The sequence below is a fragment of the Hylaeus anthracinus genome, unplaced genomic scaffold, assembly GCF_026225885.1.
Source record: "Hylaeus anthracinus isolate JK02 unplaced genomic scaffold, UHH_iyHylAnth1.0_haploid 11985, whole genome shotgun sequence".
NCBI classification, from domain to species: Eukaryota; Metazoa; Arthropoda; class Insecta; order Hymenoptera; family Colletidae; genus Hylaeus; species Hylaeus anthracinus.
This window is the reverse complement of record NW_026534333.1, coordinates 919,730-937,054: the sequence shown is the minus strand read 5'-3', so window position 1 is coordinate 937,054 and position 17,325 is coordinate 919,730. Positions and strand designations below refer to the sequence as shown.

The window sequence follows — 17,325 nt, the reverse complement described above, 5'->3', positions numbered from 1 at the left end:
TTTTTTTTTTTTTTTTATCTTCCGTGCTAGTAGAAGCGATAGCTACGCGCGCGTGTACTTAAATAATTTGTTTGTTTCATCTGTCATTCTATCTATGGAACGGCGCCAATCGCTCCGACGGGAAAAACACCTTTGCTCCGGACGGGATAATACATCGCAATTCGGAGCGTCTAAAGTATTTGTTGCAACGCGTTAAAAAAAAACTCGACGAATGCGGTACGATTCTTAGTAAACAAAATTCCTACAATTACGAATGTTGATGTAATTTATAAAAAAAAAAGAAAAAAAGAAAAAACTGTGACGTCGATTAGGTTTGCAAATGACACCGTCCATTAATAGCCAGTGGCCTCCGCTTCTCGCCTGCAATTTCATAAAGCCCGTTCCGCGATGGCAGAGGGCTCGACCGACCCTGCAGGGCTTCGCGCGACGCAGATTAAATGCACTTCATGTAAAATTCAACGCGACCCGTGCGGCCTCGAGGATACTTTCGTTTTTAAAAAGTTTCATTAGTCCAGGGACAATTTTTAGTTCGAAGCGTAGTCAAATAAAAATACCTGTCGCTACTGGTAGAAGATCCGACGTTCGAATGGATCGACGAACATTCTTTGCCGTCTCAAAATTTTAAGCGAGGCTTGAGAAACACGGGGAATCGAAGGCGCAAAGCGGTAAATTAGGAGTCCATTGCTAGAGCACCTGATTCGGTGGAACAAAAGCCAAGAACCGAGGAAAGAAAAGCGCGGTGAAGTCGGGGCAACGTTTTCTCTCGATTTGCAACCCTTTCACCGCGCAACGGCCAGCAAGAGGAACAGGTAACCGAGGGAGAAAAAAAAGTATCGCCGGTGGCCGAGGATTTTCTCTAAACACCGCGATATATCGATCCTGGAAGGAATACTTTCACGGGCGCATCGGGTCCGTCCGCGTCTGTCGGTCTGTCCGTCCTTTCGTCCGTTAAATACCGCAGCATCGCGAAATTAAAATATTGATCGAACAGCGTCGCGATGGAGAATACGAATTGCGCTGGATAGAAGAGAAAATCCCCGGATTTTTCCGTCGGACGGACCAACCGGTAGGAAGGGGTGCGAGGGTGGCGATAGGAGGGAAAACCGGAGGAGGAAAAAGATTGCGGTCCAGCCGAAAATTCGAATGTCAATAATGACTCGTCGAACCGAGCCGCGCCAAGTTAGTTCGATATCGAAAGTTCGTCGACTTTTATAGGCTTTGTTTTGAATCGGCGTCCCATGGAAGAGTCCGCGTTCGAGTACTGCATTTGTTTACGTCGTGGTTCAGGGATACGATTTTTAATCGAGGTTCACTCTGATCGTCTGGTCCAAGACTGCGGCGCAACGAATTAATCGCGAACGATCGTTTCGTTCTATTCGAATGTAAATCGATTAACGCTAAGGACGGAAACCGTGGGTTGGAGAACGCCAGAGAAAGTTCTTGCGGTAGTTTTAATCGCGAGGATAAGTCTCCGCCGAGTTTTGGGGAAAAGTTACGCGCGGCTAAAGTTTCGATTACACTCGACTGACTGTTTTCTTAGTTCGCCGGTAACTTCCGGGAGATCCTTCGAGGAGCACCGTTTCCTCTTACCGGCGACACTTTATTAAAAGCCCGTGGTCGTTCGTTTTTCTTCGGAATGTCCTTCCATTGAAATTACGATAAAAGCTCGGGATTCCGTCTATAAAGCTCCAACTTTCTTCCTAACGCAGCCTGCAAAAAAAGCCTTGTTCTTCGATTTCCGGATGTTTTCCGATAAACTGAACCGCGAGGCTCGACGTTTTGTTAAAATTTATACGACGAAAAGAGTGTTGTCAAAGATTTTTCAACGAATTTCTAAATTCCGAACGTCTCATTCTTGCTCGCTCGTCGATTTTTCAAATTTTCGCGACACCGTTAATATCCTTCGGTCGGTCGGGATAGTTCTATTAATAAGCTGACCGATGACGATCGTTATAGGACGATTGAGAACTACTGGCTTTACGTTGAGCGATAGCGCGTCACGAGGACGCTTCGCGCCAGAAATAGGCTCAAACCTCATTATTTTTATTCTTAACCATGAAATTAGCGAGCACACCTCCGACCGTTAGATTTTCCTACAGTCGTCCGACACTTGTTTCGGTGGCTAACGAACGCCACTCCGTCGCGCGAATTATTTCAAAGCTAATTTCGAAGAGAAAAAAAGTTATTCGTCGTTGAAGGACTCACCTGGAGTTCCTCCTTGCACTGTCGTTCCTCTTCGAGACTCATCCGCTTCTCGTGCTTCTTGTAGTAACGCCTCTTGGCTGCTTGTAGGTTGAACCACGTGTACGAGAAAGACTTCACGAATGGTAGGAGGGCCTCAATGAATGGATGGAACTCATCCTGCGAGCAAACGATAACAAACTGATTAGCAACGCGGCTCCCAGGCGCGTTCGACCCCTCCGAAACGAGATTCGACTATCCCCGCACCTTTACCCTTGTCGAGGCCTTTGTTCAATGTTTACTTGCTTCGCTCTCGGGCAAAAACACGTCGTCGTCGTGCAAACGACTCGAATCGAGCTTACGAGCAATTCCAAGAATAGACAAACACTCTGCAATCGGTATACAGAATATCACGGTACGGTATACGAAAATTTGGTCAACATTTTAACAAACGTGGTATATCGGGCGACATCGAAAGTAGGTATATCGAAACGATTGACTCTCTCGTTCTCGGGAGGCGACGAGGTTGTCCGTTTATCTCTTATACGTATGTCATGCATCGATCGCAAGTTAGTTCCATGCAAGCCACTTGATTTTACCATGCAACAGAGGACGTATTATTCAATTATTTGGAGATCGATCGAAAGAAGCATGCCGAACTTGCATCAGCAAGAAAAATTAACCGTACGAGACACGTACAGAATCCCTAACGATAAACGCCCGTTCGATACGCGAGCTTTTCGTTTCCATTTCCGTTTCTCTTATAAATCTTTCGTCAATTTTCTTACTATCGTAGAAATTTGTTTACCGAGAAGAGTCGAAATTACAGCCTATCATCCAGTTATCAATTTAACTAAAGCGTCTTGGTCGTATCGCGAACCATCTGTCCAATCTTCGTGTATCCTTGCGCAACGTGGAGCCTCGACTCGCGAGGACTGAAACGAAAGCAATCTCGAAACCGCTACGATGCATGTATCGTCAACTGGGGATTTGCTCGAAAACGAACGATAAACGAAGCGAAGAGCCGGCAAAGTACGTAGCATCGGGTTCCAATTAGTCCAGATCCATCACTGGCCCAGCAAAGGTCGAAGGCGTCGAAATCTCGTTTCGACGACAGACGATTTCCCGAGCGAACCGGAAAAAAGGGTCGCGAACGTCGGAAGGAAGCTCGTCCCGGCTCGTCCCTTATCGCAGCCCTCGAGTCTCTTCCGGGATCGAAACGTCGATGAATCTCTCCTTCCGGTCGCAGGACGACGAGGGAAAAGAGAGAAAAATGAAAAAAAAAAAGAAAAAAGAAAAAAGAAAAAAGAAAAAAGGCCACTCCTCCGTTCGTCGATTGTAGGTCGAGGATCGAGCTTTTGCACAATCTCCGAGAAGAATGGATCCCCGTGTCCCTTTGTGAGGCAAATGCGGGTGGCCATAGAGAGTCCTCCCCCGTGACGATGGGGAGGGATGTAAACATCATTTCACGGAAGGATCAATTTTCGGCGTATATCGGCGGCTCGACTTCTCTATGGAGCACTCTCGCATGAAAATGAGCCCCGCTCGCGGAATATTCATCGTTGGAACAATAACGTATGCGCACTCTCATCGGCCCCCCTATCCCCCATCCTCCCTCCCGCACCCCTCGCGAATCTAACCCCAGGCAACCGAGCGAAAGCCATCGAGTTGTAACGACGTGCTCGATCGACGGGTTAACGACGCGTGACGGCCGCGCTGGAGAGCCGAGGTGTCGCGAGGGCCGAAGACACCGCTCTTTTTCCCACCCTTTTTCCCAATCGCCAACCTCGAATTATAGGGAACGCGTTAATTTTTGCTTGCGTCGCGTTCTCTCCAAGAGTAAAAGGAAAAGAGCGTAGCGAAAAGAAAACGGATGCCTATTGTAAATAAATAATAGAAAGCTTCGAAGTGAAAGAGGAGGCAAGTTGGGTAAATCGTCGCTCTACACCACGACGAAATTCCTCGATAATCTCCTCGAGTTCTCCCCGGCGGCCTGCAGATCGGCAATTACGATCTCATGGAATAAGCAACGAGTACAAGGATCGGGGAAGAGCAACGGCAAAGGGGAGGATGGAAGAACACGAGGGTGGCCTGTGAACAAGCGTCAAACGACACGAACCATCGAGTATTCGCAAGCACTGCGGCTGCTGTGGCACACTACCGTCTGTCTGTCCCTCCTGCCGTCCGGCTGTCAGAAGCACCGATTCTCGCAGTAACAACCGTCAGGGTCGCAATACTCCTCCGCCACCCTGTCGCAGATTGATCGTGGCCTCATCTGCACCACCGCCTGTCTCTCTCGCTATTTCCCACCCCCTGTTTCGTCTGGATCCGATCGACGAACCGACCTCGGGTCGGTCCAACCTTTTCCCGCGCAAAACTCTCTTCGAACGTTTCGATCTATCGTACCCGATCCACTTCGGGATTCGGTCTCTTCGGTGCGGTACCAGCCTGGTGAGAGATCAGCGCAGCTTTCTCCGTAGTATTTCTTCGCGATGGTCGGAACTCTGCAGGATTTATTCGTCTCGCAGACACCGAGGATGATCTCTTCGATTCGTCGGGGTGTAATCCTTGAGTGCCCGATTCGACGTCACACCGGTGGCGGGACTCTGTTACGAGAAAAGCGATCTCGGTTTGACGGATAGTCGATCGACTCGATCGATTTCGGCGCTACCTCGATATCGGTTGTCGCGCGCGCGGGTAAACTTGATCGTGGCTCGTGAAAGGAAATCGTTCTTCTCCTCCTATTATTATCAGACCGTGGACTTTATGCATTTTAGTCGCGCGCGAATACCTTAACGTTCCGGTTTTCACGCAACCGCGGACGATACGTTTGCGCGGATACGCGCATCTATACGACACGCCGTTATTTTCGGACGCCGACGAAAATCAAAGGCGCTAAAGAGGCGGTGAGGCCGTTACCGTCGTCATCGCGGAAAAGGAAAAGACCAGGGCTGGCAAGGACGCGGAGGCAGGGGCCCCTCGGGCACGACTCGTCCAACCTTCTCCGTGTTCTAGGAACGAACGAACCGAATTGAAATAGCAAATCGTAAAAACAAATTTAGATTCGCCGACATTGATTCGCTTTCATCGGAGAGTCTGTAACTTTGCTGTACCGAGAAAAGAATGTAAATTTGTCGAGCATGGGGAACATTCGGGAACGACTCGTGGCGAGTTTTGGTCGCGAAAGGGGGCGGTCGAGCGGGCGCACGTGTCGCGCGAAACTTCTATTTCTCCGTCTCGTTGACGGAGACTACGTTTCGCGAAAAGCGAATCGACGAAGAACGAACGACATCCGAGGTAACTTTATCCTTCGCGAAAATTGTAATAATCGCGGGATCGCTCTCGTCTCACTGGCCACGATCAAATTTTGGATCGTTGAAAGTCACGCGAGGTCTCTCGGCCGAGTTTTCGGTTACTTACCGACGAAAGAGTCGTCCGTAAACCCGCGCGGAGGTTTCGAACCGTCGCGAATTCCACGAGAGGAGCCGCGACGAGATCGACTTTCAGCCGCGGCTGGCGCGGTCAGCTGATCCTCCGAGGACCGTCGCGAGTCGTTCCTAGAGGAACGATATTCGCGTTCCCGGCGAATTAGTCACCAACGAATTAGCGTTACTCCTCGGTCACTGAACCGATCGTTTCGATTGCACAGAGTACGGGGTTGATCGGTGGTACTACGACGAGCCTCGACACTGATCCACTCGATCCGAGGATCTGGTTGCCTGCCAATGGGTTTGCTCGATCGGTTCGTGCGCACTCCGCACCGTGCCACTCGATCGAGCTTCGATCGAGCTTCGATCGAGCTCCCTCGAGTTTTTCACGCGTCGCGAACAGTAGGAACGGGTGTGATCGCGAGCTGCGAAACGCGCGACAGCCCCGAAGAGATGCCGAAGACGAGCACGAAACGGTAAACGGAGGGAAAATCGACAGAGGCAGAGAACGAACCGCCAGGAGGACCGTCGACGTCGGAACGACGGGTACGACGTCGGTCGTCGCGACGACACTGAGACGCCGGCCGTCGGGACGCGCGTATCTGAACGCGCGCCGAAGGCACCGCGCGGCGGCCAGGTACGGCACCCCAAACAGTTATTAATAGCCTCTGTCCTAGCTTACTAGATTTGCCCTCGAACCGACGCAACTTCTTCACCCCTCCACCTCGCCCTTCTCCTCCTTAAGACGCTACCCCCTCTCTCGAGTGCCATGCTTACTCTCCCTCCGACGCCGACGCTTCTCTTCGACGATGCGTCGTCCTCCGGCTCGCGATCCTTTCTCGCGGATCGAGAACGGAGACGAGCAAAATAACGTTCGAGGAGAAGTAATCGTCGCGATTCCTTCGATAAATAATTCACCACCACCCAAATGTGCGATTTATTGCAAACGTATCAGCAAAACGCCAAAATGCTTTTATTTTTATCCGAATAAGAATTTTGCACGTCTCCGATAGACAGCCACGCATTCTATCTCTTTCTCGATCCCGTTCCGTTTTTCGCCCACCACCCCCCTTTTTTGCTTTCACGTCGAGCTTTCCAATTTCCACCGTTCGACGAATGCGGTTCACCCTTTTGCGGTCGGAATTTGTATTTCATTTGTTTCGTTCTCTGCTCTTTTTGCTTCGAGCTCCCGAATTTCGCAGATGGTGGAGTTTGCGAAGAATCTCGGAAACGAACAACTACTACACCCTCGCATCGGCTCGTCGACGAGCAGTAAAATTTTCACTGCGACACTCGGCGATGGTACCTAACAAGGGAATACCTAAGGGATCGGCAAATTGCGCGAAACTCGAGGAAGAAGGGAACTCGGTGTACACGTGATTCTTGCCACGTTTTAATCCCCCGCGGAGCTGCTGTCCTGCCCGCCGTATTCCGCGTCAATAAACCCGCGAAAAAACGATGAACCGGACTTTTCCGAAACGCTACTAAAAATAGTCTCGCGTTGCGAGTAAACGTTCGATTCTATACAAGTGAAAAAAACCCTCGATTCTTCGAGACTCCGCACGCTCGGCTAAAAAAGTTTCTCTCGTTTCGCTTTCGAAAGCTACGAACAAGAGACTCGGATAACATTTCGAAAAGTATCAACAATACCGGTAAATTGGTTCAGGCCTACGTATCGTCTCGCACGTTTCACCGGCAGGTACGAAACACTCTGTACTCGGTAACCGGGAAACATCCCCGTTGGTACCAACAAGTGCGACAAGTCCCGACTCGTCGACGATTCTCGAAACATGGCTCGCCTCGCGAATTCCGAGACCCTGGAAAACTCATCCCCCATAAATTCTCCGAGAGTCGCGATCACGCGTCGCGGGGTTAAGCGTTCCAAAGACCCGACGACGACTCTCCCTCCCCGGAAACGAAGTAGTCAGCCTGGTGGAACGGGGGTGGGTAGGCGAGTTCCCAGCACGCAGTAAGAAACGGACAGCTAGATGTCGGACGTTCGTAGAAGCGTGTTTTGCGGAACGGTCCGCGTGGCTTGTTCCGCTGGATCGTGGAGGAAGAGGAACAAGAATAGAGGGTGAGAAGAACCGACGGCGTCGGCCGGAACAAGAGGAAAAGGAGGAAGAAAAAGACGAAGGGGGGCGAGCACGCGGCTGCTGGCGAAGCCGATCGATAGCCAAACTCTTCTCCGACCGCCGCCACGTAAGATAGACACTGACATAGACCTCCGCGTACATGGAGACGGAGACGCGTTATGCACGGACCACCCCAAGCATGGTACACACGCTCGCCATTTTTTATACGATCCATCCCTCGCTATGGCCGAACGGGCACCGAACGGGCACCGAACGGGCACCGAACGGGCACCGAACGGGCACCGAACGGTTCCCAAAGATAAGACAGATTGGCTCGCCGGTATTCCGAAACGAAACCAGCCTACCCCCTGGTTCCGGCGACTTTAAAACAAGCATGCTTTCTTCGCGACGACAGGAGAACTCGTTGTCTTTGGAAGAGGAATCGAGGCATGGATCTTCGACGACCGAAATCTAGCGACGCGTGTTCGTACCGACTTTTTTCAATTTCCTCGCGCCGAATCGATTCCTGAAATACTTCCCGTGTACAGCCACGGACGCACATCCTGTATACGCGAGATTATTAACGCTTTAACTGCCGTGTCATGCTTTTTCGCAACACGTTCAGCCTGGGTGACCCATATACCATTTTCGTCCGGCAGTTAAAGCGTTAAGTTTCGACGATTCTCGTAAATGTCAGTCCGATCGTTTTTACGTAGATCGAGCCAGTGATTTCTACGATTATCGCCACCAAAGGGAACAGACAAATAGAATCTTTCTGGAATTCGTAACGAATTCGTAACGCGAACGAATTTTCCCTCGATGATCGAGGTTCGCGGTGACGGGAATCGCGACGGTAATGCACCGGCTCGACGTATCGGAGCATACCACCCCAGAGTAAATATCGCTTCGTCGCACTAATGACTGTTCTAAGTTTGCTGGAGACGAGGACGCGGGTTCCCCGAGGACAACGAACCTCCTCCGGCTATATCCACGCGACATTTCACCGCCCAAGTGGGCTACGAAATTCCAGATCGTCGCGGCAAAAAGTTCTCGAGACTGCTCCTTGTGCGTACACCTAATCGTTTCCCGTCGCGATTGGACAATTCCGAGACGAAAGTGATGATTAGTCAAACATTTTACGATTCGTGTTAAAATCACGCTCTTGATCTTGGAAGAAGGGAACGCGTGAAAAAAACGTTCGAGCTCGAGGAGACAACCTTCCTATTCTCGTTGAGGGGTAGCCTGTTCCGGAAAGCGCAAGAGACTGTTTTACGCGTATCAATCGCAAGAAAAAGTGTCGAATCTATCGACTTATAATCGTATACATATCGACACATATTCGCGCATGCTTCTATTACATGCTCTACTACTCGTGAACGCGTTTTTGCGAACAACTCGAAATCGACGAAACTCTATCTACACCTTGCTCGACTTCCACCCGATTCGTCGAGCAGCTAGCGCAAAGCAAACAGCGCGGACCAAGCAAACAAACCCAACGGTAGACAGCGGAAGGACGGGACGAATAAGTGCAATCTAAATATAAAAAAATGAGATTGGTCGGAGCGTGTGACGCGGTCCACCGTCGCTTAGGTTACGCAAGATTCGTGATTATCGGTATAAATAGGTGTTTCCTTACATAATTACTCCGGCAGCCGCGGAGTATCGCGCGCGCACGCGACGCCACGAAAACGAAAGCTGCATTGCTGAAAATCAGCTGACGAGGGGATCGAGAATGGAACTCGCCGCGATCGGGATATGACAAGCACGCGGAACAATTCGGACAGGTTCGCGTGCGCGCCGCCAATATACACCTTGCGACGTGTTTATCGTTTTACGGTACGGTTACCAATGTTTTTCCTCGGTATAACGAGGTTTTCCGTACAAGGAATTACGTATCGGTAACGAATTTCCCGTTGTATCAATTTCCCGTCGTTTCAATTTTACACGTTCATCGGTATTTACACGTCGCTCGCACAAGTGCGCCAAGTCATCGACACTCCCCACGCGTAATAACCGCGACCCTCTTCGTTAATCCTCTTCCGACCAGACTTTTTTCATCCCCCTTCCTTTTTCTTCCGTCGCGAGAAAACTTACGAGAGCCGCTCTTGTTCCACGAATCAAACGTTACCGTTACGCGATACAATCACGGCAATAACAGCCCCTCAAATATTTTCCTGCGTCATTTACTACACTTTTAAACGAACGTTCGAACGAAGCGTTCGATCGCGCGCCAGCGACGGACCCCGATCGTCCCCAAAAACGAAACAATTCCGGAACTGATTACGTAATTTCCCACTCAGTCGCGTCGAACCGATAATTCTCGCCGCGTTCAGACGATTCCCAAGGGAAAACGTATTTTCAAGCGCGGCTTCGCGACGAAAGATCGAGAAACTCGATCCACGAACAACGAGCACGATGTTCGCATTATTTAACGCGTGAATCACTGCCTCTGCGAATTTCCACGAAAAGCGGCGAAACTGTGCCGTTTTCACCCGCGAACTCTCTCCGTCTCTGTCTCCATCGAGGCAAAACACCGATGTTTACGTCTCTCCGCACGCGTCGCAGTAATCGCGGCTTGGAAAACACCGTTCGACGCTGGTGCACGCGAGTCTCACGTGTTCCGTCCAACTCCTCCAACCCCGTAATTCGAATCAGGGACTGCTCTAATTTATCCAAACGGAGGGAAGACGAATAAAATATCCGACGAAAGAAAAAGATGCGAGATTCTCGATAACCTGACGCGGAGATGTGTTAAACAAAGAATACCCTATTCGAGCAAACGTTCGTTAAACAGGAGCAAATATGCCGACAATTTTCTAACTTGTACGAAAAGGTAGTTTGACGATAAAAGTCGCGACAAGATGGTCGATTCGTTAGCGACGGAAGGTTTGGACCAGCATTTTTGCTCGTCGTTCGTTAGATTTCGACGGGAATTGCAACACCGAAGGAATCGCTTGGCAACTAACCTCGCACCTAAAACAAAGATTCATCGAATCCGCGAGGCAAGTTGGCTTGAAAATGTATCGCAAGGTTGCGAAAGCAGCGCGACGCGACGATTCGGTAAAGACACGTGGACGGTTTGCCGGAGAAGGTAAGAGAGTCCCAGAGGTCTCGAGGAAAGCCGTGAAAGGAAGCGACGCGATACCGGAAGGACCGCGGACCAGGCTCGCGGAAGCATCAAGCACGGCAACGTCGAACCGCTGAAAAGCGGGAATGCGGCATATGGCACGGCAAACACCACTCTCGGAAGCGTTACAAGCGTTAAGCTCAGCCAAGAAGCGTGAACCGTTAAAACTAGACCACTTGGACCACTAGACTAGTTCGGCGCTCGCGAAAAAGGGGCAAAGTCGAAAACCACCTGTCCGGAAGGGGCCTGCAGGTAAGTCGAGACATCCGGTTCCACCATGCAGCTCCTCAGCGTATCCGGGATGAACATGAGTAGCTGGGACGTCGGCTGTGGTACAGGCTGAAGCCGGCTTGCACCGCGCTGACGATCCTCCAGCGAGCGCGCGCCCGCGGACAGCGTCGTCCTGACGTTGTGGCGCGTTCGCGATCACCGAGTAACGGCCGTCAGATCCGTCGGATCCGTCGAGCAGCCGATGACTCGACTACGCGATGCACCGGGTGGACCAGGAGTTGGACCAGCGAACCGCAGAGCTTGAGGAGGATTCGCGAGCTCCCTGGAGGTGGGAACGTGTCCTCGAGCTGGTCCAGGCGAGCCTTCGTTTCTGTCTTTGCCGTTTCGCGATCGTCCTCGAAATCCGACGGTCGTCCAAGTCTGGCGAGTACTCGTGGGCCGGTTGGTCGGGTGTCCAACGACCGCCGCGAGGCGTGTTCCTCCCCTGATCGCGCGCGATCGCGCACCTATCGGCGTGGTTGGCGGTACCGCGGTATCGTTCGCTCGGAAAAGTCACCGCGGAACCGGTCGCGTCGCTGACGATGTTGGTGCTGGTGGTCGCGTCGTTGCTGAACCGTCGGCTGTCGGGTGGTGGTGGAACACCGCACCCAGGCACACGCATCCTATCTAACCACGAGCCCACAACTCCTGACTCTCGACTTTAGGCCCTCTCTGTGCTCTCTCGTGGCACGCAAGACGGCTCGCTCGCTCGCACTCTCTTTCCCTCTCTCGCTCTCCCTAACCCCTCTCTCCGGGTTCGCCGTTTTCCCTACCCTTCTCCCTCTGCTCGACGATCCTCTCCCTTCCTTCGCGACCGGCTAACCCTTACGCGCGACTTTCCTTCCCTCTCTTTCCACGACTTCTCCTCGTGCAGCTCTTTCGCAACCCTATTTTTTTCCAGACTCTCCTCGAGCTCGATTCCCCCGTGTTCCTCTCCGATTTCCTCGTTCGGCCACGGAGACGATACGTCTCTTGCCAGCACGTCGACGGACGAGCACGACGACGGACCGCGTCGAGACCACGGACAACCGGGTGTTCCCTCTCGGTTCCTTCTAGCCTTCCCGTTCCCGATCGGGAGACGCCAGGCCCCAGACTACGCCGACTCCGAGCCACCGACGCTGCGTCGGCGTAAAAAGCATCGGCGTCGCGCAAGCTCGCCGGGAGCGCGCCGCGAGGACGCCTCGACGCGATACGCGTCCGGACCTAGAGGGAGAAAGAAAGATAGGATGACACGAGACCAGGCCAGTGGCGTATTGGTATTATCCTATAGGCCAGGGGTGCGCAACTTAAATCGCGGACGCGCGACCATTACTCGCGATTAACCCTACCGATACCAACTCTTTTTTTTTTTTTTTTTTTTTTTTTTCGATACACGGACCATCGGGACTGAAGGATACTCCAAGCTTGGCTACTCGAAATCTATAATGTTTCGCTTCGCGACGATCTTTACGAATATCCACCTAAACTTTAGTAAAGGAAATAAAGTTAAGCGAGTAAAGGAAATTTCTATTCGTTTTTCAGCTCTCGGGAACACGTAGAACGCGTCACTTAGCAAACTCGTGGAATAACAGGAAAATTTCAAGCGGGATAAGTTTACGGAACAAGATGGTACCCCCGCGAAACGGACCGATAAAAGTAATCGAATCTACGTGGAATCCGAGACGAGACTATGAAAACCGAGCTACCCTTCGAAATACGTAAGAGACCGACAAACCTAATCTCGCTATTTAGGACAATTGCAAATAAAGCCAAGCTCTTTCTTTCCGTGGACGTATAGCTATAGAAATGTTCGTTGTCGCGTATCGAAGACGAAGAAGAAAGAGCAACCTACTCCAAAAAGGAAATGAATCGAACGTTAACATCGGAAGATTAGGAACCGCGCTAGATACGCGCAAGGATGAAACGGAAGAAGAGAGGTAGCGCGAGACGAGGGAGAGGTGGAGAGAAGTTAGGAAAACTCTCGCGCTAATCGTAAGCTTCTATTTATCCGGCTCGTTTTCGTCTACCTGCCTCTTCCCTCGCGGGCTATCTACAGCCAGCGTCGCAGCCAGTCCCTCTGCCGTGTATTTTTGGGCGCTCGTTAGGAATTAGCGCTAGCGGACCTCGAAGGTCTCCGCTAGCAACCGAGTTCTCCACCCTTTCCTCCGCCTTCTCGGGGATCAACGAGCCTAAACCTCCCTCCTCCCGTTACGGCCAAACGTTCTCCGAGCCGCGGGTTAGGGGTTCCAAACGACGCACCCCCGCCACGGAAGTTTGTCAACAATCTTCCGGGACGAGGATCACCCTCGAAAATAGCACGGCTGGAACGCGGTAATCTCGAGGTCGCGACCACCGCGAAACGAGATTACCAGCCCCCTTTTAAACCGCCACCCTCCTGGGCTGCGCAGAGCTCGAGGAAGTTCGTAACTGGCCGCGAGACGACCGCGGGCTTAAAACTTTCCGCGGAGAGGATTCCGTTCGGGTGCTTCCATCTACTGTTCTCTCGTTATTCCTCTCTTTCCCGGACCAATTCTTAGCGATTTTACTCTTTCCTACCGTAATTGCTACGCGACGATTCTAAACACCGAATTATCAGGATCCAGCGATCTTGGATCGACTTGGATGTCTTTCAATTACCCACTGGAAGAGTCTCTCTCGTAACACCAGGCGTGTCGGAACGAATCGTCGATTTTCGAAAAAGCCCGAGGTAAGAGAATCACTGTCACCAACAACTGCACAATGACACGGGTAAACTGATCGAAACGCGCGTGGACATCGCGACGATGCCTCGAGGCTGGAAAACTCGCGGACTGCCGTTGGTGAACGGCATCGCCGTGCGACTGGCCTCTGTCGGGGCACCCTACCCCGTGGAAAGAGGAGTCACCGCGAACGTGACGGATTCCGTGATTCCAAGTGGCCTTTGTGCTTTGCATGGCGCGTATGCAGACGCAGACGCCCGGAACGGCTTGCGAAGAAACGCGACAACTTTGCGTTGCGAGAACTGAACCGGTATCGGTGTGTTTCTACGCTAAAAGATACGTAACTTTTGAAATATGACTAGAATGCTAGAATAAAAGAAAAACATGCAACTTATCGCCGGAAAGAAGCAAAGGAATTCCGAGAGTACAACGGATACGTCTTGACGATGCTTCTTCTCGTTTATTTATATTTACATTAGTATTAAATCGTACGGTTACAATGATTCGTAAGATAAATAGAATTTTATAAATGCAAAAGGAATTGCACGCTTTTCGCATACACCACCGACTCATTCCCACGGTTCGTTCGAAAAGACGCTTTTCGAGAAAGCAAATGTCAATCTTCGACCGCCTAAACAGGAAAACACGTACAAGAATAAAAGATACGTGACCACGACCTATCTATCGAAACTGGAAACCAGAACAATCGCGGCGTTCTCCTCGAGTTCTAACACGACTCTCGCTGGAAATTAGTGAAAATTCGTTAACGCGTGATACTTTGTTCGTTATAAATATACGATACGGCGATAAAGATATAACTTTCCTCGTAATTACAATAAAATGTACCTCCTAGCTCCTTAGCGTTATCGTAACGATCGAGATAAGTGTAATAACAGTCCCTCGATCGCTTTGCTATGCTAAATAGTGTTTTGGCAGTTGTTCGACAAATTACGGTATCCAGTCACGGTGGACGTCAGTTGCTTTTATAATTACTAGTGTCAACGATGCTCGATATAACCGATAACTTCGCGATTAGGAATGACTCTTAAAAATTCCCTGGTATCCGACGAAATAAACTTTCCTATCGTGCTACATTTTCGTTCCCATTGTGCTACACTTATTTGTAAAAGTACGCGATGTTACCGTTAAATTATAAGTGTATCGTTCAACGGATCACCCAAGTACCTTGGTAAAAAGAAGGTCCGCTCGTGAAAAGATCACTCAAACGTCAGTCTGTGTATCTACGGTTTACGAACAACTTCGTCGTTGGTGAGTTGCCATAAAAATGTACGCTATGGACTGATTATGCAAAAATTCATAAAACGACTACGAGATTGAAAAAGTCTAAACTCGAAAGGCCTACCTGATTCCTCCTACGAAACAACTATCCTCGTCGCTTGTAAAGTTTGTAAAGTAGTTTTCGCAATTTCGTCGTGTTCGATATTTATATCCCAGATTTAAAGAACATTAAAATTAGTTTTAGAACGACGCTTTTTGAACAGATGCCAGTTCACCGTTTCGTTTCCTTCTTTGAAAGAAAGAAATACACTCTCTTCGATGCGATCTTTTCCTACCATTCGCGATTACGCATTCGATTAATATACCGTTTTGTACTTACATGTACGTCAGACTTGTTATTCGTTACACAGCTGGAGATAACGTCGATCGATCGAGAAAGTTATTTAACGGATTTTGTAATCGGAGAACAACAGGGATTGTTATTCGGATAAAGGGCTGCTTAGAGTAATTTAGGAAGATATCCTAAAAGTATTTCTAACTGTTATTAACCAGCGTAGTTTACGAGCATTGTTACTTTTAGTGACCTGGAATTTGCAATTATTGCTATGTTCGTAACACACCATGTCCCAGGAATTAAAACTGAAAACAATAATATCGTTAAACGAGCGATATCACATTTTATTCTTAACCCGTATTATATACTGACCCTTTTTAAGAATTCTTCCGCGCATATGCGAGCTCTAGCGTTCATCGACAATTTCATTTCGCTGATCTCTCTGTCGATCTCTTCCATGAAATGAATGATAAAGTCTACGATTTTGTGTTTGTACATTTGTTCTACGTGGATGTTTGTGATTAAAAAACTAATGTCGTAACCCTATGAAACGAACCCAATGTTATCGAACCTGTTTGCACGAATCTCTTCGTTAATACTCTGCAAATTTAAACGACAGTTACCTCTATCGGCTTCCTCCTAAGAATAACAAAGTGTTCCGCTCTCATTGTCATGAATCTTGTGAAATTATGACACAGAATCTTTTCTAAATCGTCTGCTTGTTTCACAGCGATGCTTATTCTCATACTGTTTATACTGGACTCGATCAGCACCTTCTCCTTGTCGTTTCTACTTATCAATATCGGAGTAAGAAGGAGCTCCTTACTCGCTCTAACTTCGACTTCGGGTTTATTGTGCTTCTCGACGATTTGAGATGAAAAATTTTCAAGACACATAGCGGCGGTGAGAGTTCGCCTCACTGCTGTCAGATAAGGCTTCAACGTTCCCGACTGTAAAAAGATACGAATTAACAGTTACGACGATATTTCGATAATTCGTGTACAAGCGCTTTATTTTTATCTTTGACACGACGAATAAATTCCAAATTTCGAACCAAATTTCGTTACGCCGACATTCTGTCTAACCAATGAGAAAATCTATCGGTTCGTGAAATACAAATCATCATAACCTATATCTCGCGAACCGAGATTATTGTGCTTACCATCTTGTAAAGAAGCTACGAAAATCTCGCGTCCCGTCTGAAATCTATCAGTGTCGTACACCCTCCGACGGTTCACTTTTTCTATAAAAGATTCACGGAAACACGTGAAAGATGACACATTACGTTCTATACATATCAAGGGGGGTTGGGTTCGGCCGGTTTGACTTCAACAGCGCGGGGCGTGTTCCTAAGTTCACTGATAACGAGGACACACTCGTATCTCTCTACTGTCGCACGAAACTCCGGTAAGAACGTATCCTAAGAAAGAATCATCGCGATATCTTTACGTATACGTTTGCATTCTTGCATTACGCGTAATGAAATGTGTTACACGGATGACGATTGGCAAATTCCGTTATATGCTAACGATGAAAAATCCGTGCCATTAATCGTAAGGCTTTATTGTTTCAACTGTGTTACAAATGGTTCCTGTCTTTTATCAACGTTCTCCCAACTGTTCCTCAACGTACTCGAAACGTATGATAAATTCACTAGTAGCAACTAAATGAATACGTGATAATTTTTTGAGTCATTATTGTTCTCATTAAGTTCTATGACTCTTGTAATTTTATATCTACGTCATTGTTCGCTATCAGAATTTTATCTACTGTATTTCGAATTTTGTAATACGTGCGCGACTGACAAATGCAGTCTTGCTCGGTACATTAACGAATCGATACAATAAATAAATAAATATAATTTATTCTGGATTCGATATATCGAAATGAATTACTGTTTCTCTCTTTGAAATGTATTACAATGTAAAACCAAAGTTTATAGTTCCCATTATTACTGCTAGATGACGCCACCAATATCATTGACATCGCCATC

At 49.0% G+C, this 17,325-nt stretch overlaps 2 protein-coding genes across 2 annotated transcripts in view; both read right to left on the bottom strand.

Moving 5' to 3' along the window:
• LOC128886762 (ras-interacting protein RIP3-like) overlaps nt 1-12,447 on the bottom strand; it is a 22,593-nt gene extending 10,146 nt beyond the window's left edge. Inside the window, exons 1-2 of the mRNA XM_054141924.1 lie at nt 11,043-12,447; nt 2,206-2,361 (exon numbers count right to left, since the gene is read on the bottom strand). Of these exons, the coding sequence (XP_053997899.1) occupies nt 2,206-2,361; nt 11,043-11,120 (234 nt within the window). The 5' untranslated portion in view covers nt 11,121-12,447. The remainder of the gene's footprint in view (nt 1-2,205; nt 2,362-11,042) is intronic.
• A 1,752-nt stretch (nt 12,448-14,199) lies between these two features.
• On the bottom strand, nt 14,200-17,127 carry LOC128887077 (actin-related protein 2/3 complex subunit 4). Its single transcript, XM_054142542.1, has 4 exons — nt 16,495-17,127; nt 15,956-16,282; nt 15,705-15,875; nt 14,200-15,637 (listed from the first exon to the last, which is right to left on the bottom strand). Exons 1-4 carry the CDS (start codon nt 16,495-16,497, stop codon nt 15,632-15,634), a joined length of 507 nt encoding a protein of 168 aa, XP_053998517.1. The 5' UTR covers nt 16,498-17,127; the 3' UTR covers nt 14,200-15,631.
• Nucleotides 17,128-17,325: the final 198 nt, after the last annotated feature.

Bases quoted from the DNA above. Each gene is read 5' to 3' on its own strand.
- LOC128887077 (XM_054142542.1), bottom strand. The intron at 15,876-15,955 runs GTAACTGTCGTT...TTCGTTTCATAG, and splicing joins TTAGGAGGAAGCCGATAGAG to GGTTACGACATTAGTTTTTT.